This window comes from Myxine glutinosa, chromosome 4, assembly GCF_964187855.1.
Source record: "Myxine glutinosa chromosome 4, kmMyxGlut1.1, whole genome shotgun sequence".
NCBI classification, from domain to species: domain Eukaryota; kingdom Metazoa; phylum Chordata; class Myxini; order Myxiniformes; family Myxinidae; genus Myxine; species Myxine glutinosa.
The window spans coordinates 93,954,536-93,962,275 of NC_136264.1; the positions used below are offsets into that span (position 1 = coordinate 93,954,536).

Consider the following 7,740-nt stretch of genomic DNA (forward strand, 5'->3'; position numbering starts at 1 on the left):
CCCTTCGAGGCCGAGCCATGACAAAGAACATCCACATGAAGAGGCTCGAGTGTAGCGGACGGATGAGAATAGTGTGCCCTACGTGGAGGAATGGTAGTTTTCCCATTCCTCAACCAGGGCCCATGAGCATTATTTTCGGGCGATGGCAGTGATCGGCACATGGAGGTGCCAGCGATGGTTACCTCCATGGGGCACCGAAGCTAGCCAAGGGAGGGCTAGGATAATGTTAGGGAATTAGAAGGCAGACTGTAGAAGACATGAGATTTAAGTAGTGACATCTGAACTATAGTGGGGACGTAGGTAGTTTAGATGGATGATAATGACAAAGGGAATGCTTCGTGTAATGGGACGACGGGGAAGCACGAGTTTTAGGTGAAGTAGTTAGATAGATGATGCTGTGTGTGTGAGGAATTGTTTGAGAGTAAACAAAATTGTGAGTAAAATAAAAGGAATTGTGTTTGAGGTGTGTGAGGAAAAAGGGTGTGAGCACAAAAGGTGTATGGAAAGTAGTGTGTGAGATAAAAAGGTGTGTGAGCACAAGTGGTGTGCGAAATAAATGGTGTGTGAGAATATTTGGTGTGGAATGCTTGGTGTGGAATAAAAGGTGTGGAATGCAAGTAGGTGATAAATGTTGCTTCTGGGACACCTCCGTTTAACATGGGAAATCCCTATCTAATGTCATTTACCCCCATGTCTTTTTCAAAAATCATAAACACCTCTATTTCTCCCTCTATGAACCTATAATCCTTCTCACCTTATGAACCTATAATCCTTCTCGCCTTATGAACCTATAATCCTTCTCACCTTATGAACCTATAATCCTTCTAGCCTTATGAACCTATGATTTTCTTCCTTTATGAACCTATAATCCTTCTAGCCTTATGAACCTATGATCCTTCTCACTTACATGTAATTTTTACCCTATTCCCCCCACTACCCCCTTAATGTAGTTCCTTAGACCACTCTACTAATGAGCCTATAAATATATTATCTCTTTCTAACTTTTTTAAGAGTTCCATTCTCCTATAGAACTCATCCCCATCAAGTATATTTATAAAGTATACAGGTTCCTTAACCTTTTGTTGTGAAAGTATAAAGTGGTATGTTTCACGGAGGGTTCTTGTTTGACCTCCTCCTCTCCCACATACCATTTTAAAATTATAATATTTATTATCCGATTGATAACCATTAAAGTTCTCACTCCACTCTAATATATTTTTCTTCCCGCCCTCCATTACCCCACTTAACAAATGAATACGTTTATCCGTCTTGAGAACCTTCTGACCAGTGATTCTCTCAACCTCTTGAATCTGAAAATTTTCACATTCGTTATGTTTTCCATTTATATACCAAGGTTGATTACACCTCCACTCTTTAGTCTTGTTGATACCTGGTTCTATCATTTATGGCGAAACATTGCATCATCTTTTGTTGAGCCAGTTGCCAACGTGGCACAGGAAATGACAGCCTTGCCAATGACACAGCCTTGCCTATAAAGGCTCTAACCACACCTTGCTTTTTTAAACACACGTTATGTTTCTCTGGAGGATGGAGGATGAAGCTTTATCAGAAGACAGGGAAGTTTTTTTGTTCTCACGATTAATTATTCATTGTCTTATATGGAACATCATTAACAGCCTCTCAATAATTATTGTTTTTTCTCTTTTGCAGTTTATCTTTATCAAACCTGGTGATTGATGTTGAAAATGAAGTCATTGATTTTCACCAACAAAGGGAGAATTTGAATGAAACTCTTACAGAATTCACTGAAGTTTGGAGGGGTCTTCATAATGAGATGGTTGAGTGTTTAGAAAGCCTCTCTCACCCGTTAATATTCTCCAAGGTTGTCTCAACAACAGAACCAATGACTGACAACGAATTAAACACCTTGTTTGAAATTCTATGCGAGAGGTAAGAGATATAATTAATTATTCACAAACTTCAATCCATTAATTTTCTCCTTTTTATCAAAGTTGGTGGTTGAATAACTGTGTGTTAAAGGTGCTGTGTGGTAAAGTGAGCTGTGTGTTATTTCCTTTAACTAACTGTTTGTTTTATTCCAGCATGAAAAACCAACCAAGCAACATGAAGTTTGATGAAACCCAGGGATTTCACAACTTTGACGACCGGAGGAGTGTCAACTCATTTCCTGGTCATGTGAGTTGTTTGGAAAAATGGAGTTTCTCATTTATGGTCCTAGACTGCCCTCATGTGGTTTTGGGATGGCACGGCAGGCAAATACTGTGTTTGGTGAATTTAATTTAAAATCCCTTTTGTGCCTTGCAGACACAAAAGAAATCAAAGGTGGTGATTGATGTTGAAAATGAAGTCATTGATTTTCACCAACAAAGGGAGAATTTGAATGAAACTCTTACAGAATTCACTGAAGTTCAGAGGGGTCTTCATAATGAGATGGTTGAGTGTTTAGAAAGCCTCTCTCACCCGTTAATATTCTCCAAGGTTGTCTCAACAACAGAACCAATGACTGACAACGAATTAAACACCTTGTTTGAAATTCTATGCGAGAGGTAAGAGATATAATTAATTATTCACAAACTTCAATCCATTAATTTTCTCCTTTTTATCAAAGTTGGTGGTTGAATAACTGTGTGTTAAAGGTGCTGTGTGGTAAAGTGAGCTGTGTGTTATTTCCTTTAACTAACTGTTTGTTTTATTCCAGCATGAAAAACCAACCAAGCAACATGAAGTTTGATGAAACCCAGGGATTTCACAACTTCGACGACCGGAGGAGTGTCAACCAATTTCCTGCTCATGTGAGTTGTTTGGAAAAATGGAGTTTCTCATTTATGGTCCTAGACTGCCCTCATGTGGTTTTGGGATGACACGGCAGGCAAATACTGTGTTTGGTGAATTTAATTTAAAATCCCTTTTGTGCCTTGCAGACACAAAAGAAATTGGTGAAGCCAACATGGGAGACAAGAGGATATTATACCTTGGAAGAAACTGAATTTATGGAAGAAACTGAATTTATACCTCGTGAAAAATGTTTTATTATAATTTTTATGTTTTTAATGTTATTTCATAATTTTGATTTTATTCGCTTTGTCCAGAATTATTTAATTCTTAATTACAAAAAGAGAATAAAGGGAAAAAAGATGGGAAGGTGCACCCCCACCCTTGATCCCCCCTCATCCCACCCCTCCCCTCCCCTTGTGTGTGTGGGGAAGGTGGGGGTGGGATGAGGGGGGATCAAGGGTGGGGGCGCACAGGGGTGGGGGATGATGGGTGTGGTCTGTGTGGGTGTGGTCTGTGTGGGTGTGGTCTGTGTGGGCGGGGTCTGTGTGGGTGTGGTCTGTGTGGGCGGGGTCTGTGTGGGTGTGGTCTGTGTGGGCGGGGTATGTGTGGGCGGGGTTTGTGGGTGGGGTCTGTGTGGGTGTGGCTTATGATTTTTATTTATTTATTTAATTTTTTTTATTACTACTAATTAAATTAGCTAATCTGGGTGGATGAAAGTATGGATGGTTGTTGTTTAATGAATTATCAGTTTTGTTTTTTGTAATTCTTGTGAGTAAAATGAACCCAAGATTTCTTCCCAATTCATATCATATAATTTGTAAGTCCAAGGCATAGTATCCATTACATCAACGATTTTGAATAATTCATTAGTCCATCTCTTTGTATAACCTTTCTCAAAATGACTTTTCCATCTGTATATTCTTACAATATCACCAACTTTGAACTTGGGCTTTCTCAAATTAATCTCCTTTTCATATTCTAATTTTGTAAATGTTTCTGATGGTTTTGATTTTGTTGATGAATGAACTGTATTATTGTAATTATCTACAATATCCTGAATAAAATACACCCATTTTTGGGAACCGAGTTGTGTGAATTTTTTATATAATTTCTCTTTTAAAGTACGATTAAAACGCTCAATAACAACTGCTTTTCCTTCATTAAAGGTGCTGTATAATTTAATACCCTTCCCCGTAAGAAATTTCATAAATATTTTGTTATAGAACTCTGTTCCCTCATCGGTCCACAGTTTCTTTGGTTTTCTTTTACTTTTATTAAATATCTGTTGGAAGGCTAACATCAGAGTATAACCTCTCTTGTTTTTCAAAGGAACAACCCAAGCAAATCTACTCCTCAAATCAATAACGGTTAAAGCATACTTGTATCCCTTATCATTTTTTAGTTCGATTAAATCAGCGGACCATATGTGGTCGGTGTATTTAGAATAAACTTTCCTTCTTTTAAACTTTGTGATTATAGGTTTATGTAATTCATCAGCCAAAAGCTCCTCAGTCTTGATGACATCATTAGAGCCTAATAGTTTTTTGAGGGTGAATAACCAAGGCCAAGTTTCAATTTAGCATTTATCAAATTTCTCTCAATAAACCTATCAACCTTCTCTCTCAACGTTGGATTTTGTATCAAAGACAAATTATACAACATTTCTCTGTCGGCTTTATGTTTTTCAGTCAACGTAGTGGTTTTCCCATAAGCAATATCATGCTTCATACACACTTCGTCAACCCTATTTGTAGGTTTAGACCAAGGTTTAGGATTGTCAGCCTCATCTAATCTTTTATCCAGGTTTGTTCCAGGACCACAGAAAGAATATCCAGGTAGATGTAGTTCCCCTGGAATTCCAGTTGTAAATTTACTTCCTGACAAAAACTTTTGTATGTCTCCTCCACTTTTAGGAGAGATGAATTGGCACTTTTTAGAGCCACACACTTGACATATTCCTTTTTGATAAACTCTATTATTTTTAGCTTTAACAAAGGAGATATTTTTAGATTTAGTTTTCTTTTTACATTTGAGACAATAACTCATATTTATTTATGAGAAAAAGTCCTACATAGTGCCAAAACCTTTTGGGTTTTCAACATATACATTTCTATCTTGATTTTTAAAACATAAAGAATCCTTAGGAATGCCTTCACTCTCTCCTCCATTTATTTACAAATAAAACTAACTAAAGTCAGTGACACCAACATCATCAACTATATGTTGTATATCTGCTCTCTGAATTTATTATAGCAAATTTAAAAACCAATATCTTCATAAGAGTCATTAGTTCTTTATTTTCCTCTTCGGTGGGTTGAGATTGATATATTTGTCATAATAACTTCAATCTTTCATTAATCTCAGGAATGGTCATATTTTTATATTTTTCCCCCCTCTCTCTTTCCTCCCTCTCCTCCTCCTCCTTTTTCTCCCTTTCCTCCCTCTCCTCCTTCTCCTTTTTCTCCCTTTCATCCTTCTCCTCCTTCTCCTTTTTCTCCCTCTCCTCCTTCTCCCTTTCCTCCTTCTCCTCCTTCTCTCTTTCCTCCTTCTCTTCTTCAACTCCTTCCTCCTTCTCTTCTTCAACTCCTTCCTCATCCCTTGCTACCCTTGAGCTTGAGCCCCAAAGAATATTATACATATACTCATCTGGATTTTGAGATATTCTTGTATCTATAATTATTTTTCTCATAATAGGATACCAATAAGATTTGTTGACGATTTCTAAAAGAGTTTTATATTTCATAACTTTGAGAAGTTCATTTTTATTTAATATTTTAAACAAGTCTCTATTTGTGGGTTTAGCAATATCAGTATAAGGCCAGTTTTTAATGACAAAATTTCCATGTATATGCTCCAAATCATAAGGTATGTAATACCGAGCACCCTTTTCTTGTAGGTATCCCTGAATACAAAAATTATAATTCTCTTGTAGTCTTTTTCCTGCCATTTATGTATCAGAAATATATGTGAGATTAATATTACTAGGGCGTGCCCGTACGTGGGTGCAAAAAAACATGCGTGCAAACAACAACAACAAAAAAAAACTTTGAAACCACGTGGCAGTAACGACCACAGAACCCCCCCCCCCCTCTATTTACATGAAATGGTTTGGTCCATTCGCAAAGCCAAAGCGAACGGCTTGCGAGTACGGTAGAACCCCCCCTCTATTTACATGAAATGGTTTGGTCCATTCGCAAAGCCAAAGCGAACGGCTTGCGAGTACGGTGACCATACCTTGGGAACCACTTGTCCCATTAATTTCAAACCTTGAAAAGGCACATCCTCGGGTCCCCAGCAATATACCTGGCAAGTTTCAAGTATATCGGACCGGTAGTTGTCGAGAAACAGCGGTCGCAGACAAACACACACACACACAGACACACACACATACACACAGAGATTACTGGAATTATAGATAGACTAGGGCGTGCCCGTACGTGGGTGCAAAAAAACATGCGTGCAAACAACAACAACAAAAAAAAACTTTGAAACCACGTGGCAGTAACGACCACAGAACCCCCCCCCTCTATTTACATGAAATGGTTTGGTCCATTCGCAAAGCCAAAGCGAACGGCTTGCGAGTACGGTAGAACCCCCCCCCCCCCCCCTCTATTTACATGAAATGGTTTGGTCCATTCGCAAAGCCAAAGCGAACGGCTTGCGAGTACGGTGACCATACCTTGGGAACCACTTGTCCGATTAATTTCAAACCTTGAAAAGGCACATCCTCGGGTCCCCAGCAATATACCTGGCAAGTTTCAAGTATATCGGACCCGTGGTTGTCGAGAAACAGCGGTCACAGACACACACACAGAGATTACTGGAATTATAGATAGACTAGGACGTGCCCGTACGTGGGTGCCCGTTCCTTGCCAAAAAAAAAAAAAAAAATGTCTTCGCCCATGCATGCATGGGCGTGCCCATGGGCCCATGGGCGTACCCGTAAGTGCGTGATGTGACCGTACAATGAATGTATCGTCCCGACGCCGCAGCTCGGATGGCGCTGCAGTTAATCGGGCCTGTATCGGCAGAGTTATTATAAACGTGTACTACAATCGATCGTACCTTACAACAATCAACACAGATTGCAACGTCAAATAAATGAATACGCTGTCAAATGTGCCGTCCGAGGCAGCGTCTGCTCGCCACGTTCAGCATCAGTACGTCGTCACTATGACTATCCGTGAGTCCGGAAGTGACGTCCTCATTTGACTGTCCGGAAGGTCGCATATCGCAGTTACGATGAATCGCAAATTAGTTTTAATTAGTTTAAAAACATAGTTTAACGCCAACATAGCGCCAACATAGTTTGCCAACGTGAAATAAATGAATACGCTCTCAAATGTGCCGTCCGAGGCAGAGTCTGTTCGCCACGTTCGGCACACGTGATAGCTCGCTGCTCTCTGATTGGTTGAATCGTTTTTTGGACATAGCTCGGTAACTACTTCTCCGATTAATATGAAACCTTGAAAAGGCACATCCTCAGGTCCCCAGCAATATACCTGGCAAGTTTCAAGTATATCGGACCCGTGGTTGTAGAGAAACAGCGGTCACAGACACACAGACACACATACACACAGAGATTACTGGAATTATAGATAGATGACAGGTAATACCACCCCATCTTCCCACTACCAAATCGGTTTGTATTCCTCGGCTTTCTATCCTTATCTCATTACCTTCCTTCTTTGTCATGTTAACCATCGCTATACTATCATATATTTTTCTTTTCTTAAAACCATGTATTTGTTGTTTACTAATTGTACTTCCACATAAATCCTTATCCTCACCAAGCGGATAATATTCTTCTTTACGAGACTGATTCAAATCATGTAGGTCTTCTAAGTTTATTGAAAAATACCAATTATACCCTAAATCAGGCATATCATACCCCCATTTATTGATTCGCATATTAACTATATGTCCTTCTTTATAAAATTCAATTGTAAGCAGATAGTTAAATTGAATGAGGAAAGGTGTATG

General features: G+C 39.1%; 1 protein-coding gene across 2 annotated transcripts; it reads left to right on the forward strand.

Moving 5' to 3' along the window:
- The first annotated feature begins 631 nt into the window (after positions 1-631).
- LOC144891781 (uncharacterized) lies at positions 632-3,118 on the forward strand. 2 transcript variants are annotated; one of them, XM_078776186.1, is made up of 4 exons: positions 632-1,911; positions 2,064-2,157; positions 2,287-2,528; positions 2,681-3,118. In XM_078776186.1, exons 1-4 carry the CDS (start codon positions 1,796-1,798, stop codon positions 2,841-2,843), a joined length of 615 nt encoding a protein of 204 aa, XP_078632312.1. In that variant the 5' UTR covers positions 632-1,795; the 3' UTR covers positions 2,844-3,118. The 2 variants fall into 2 exon arrangements, 1 of the variants encoding a protein (XP_078632312.1); XR_013623110.1 differs by having other exon boundaries at positions 654-2,157; positions 2,681-2,774; positions 2,904-3,118.
- The last annotated feature ends 4,622 nt before the right edge of the window (positions 3,119-7,740 follow it).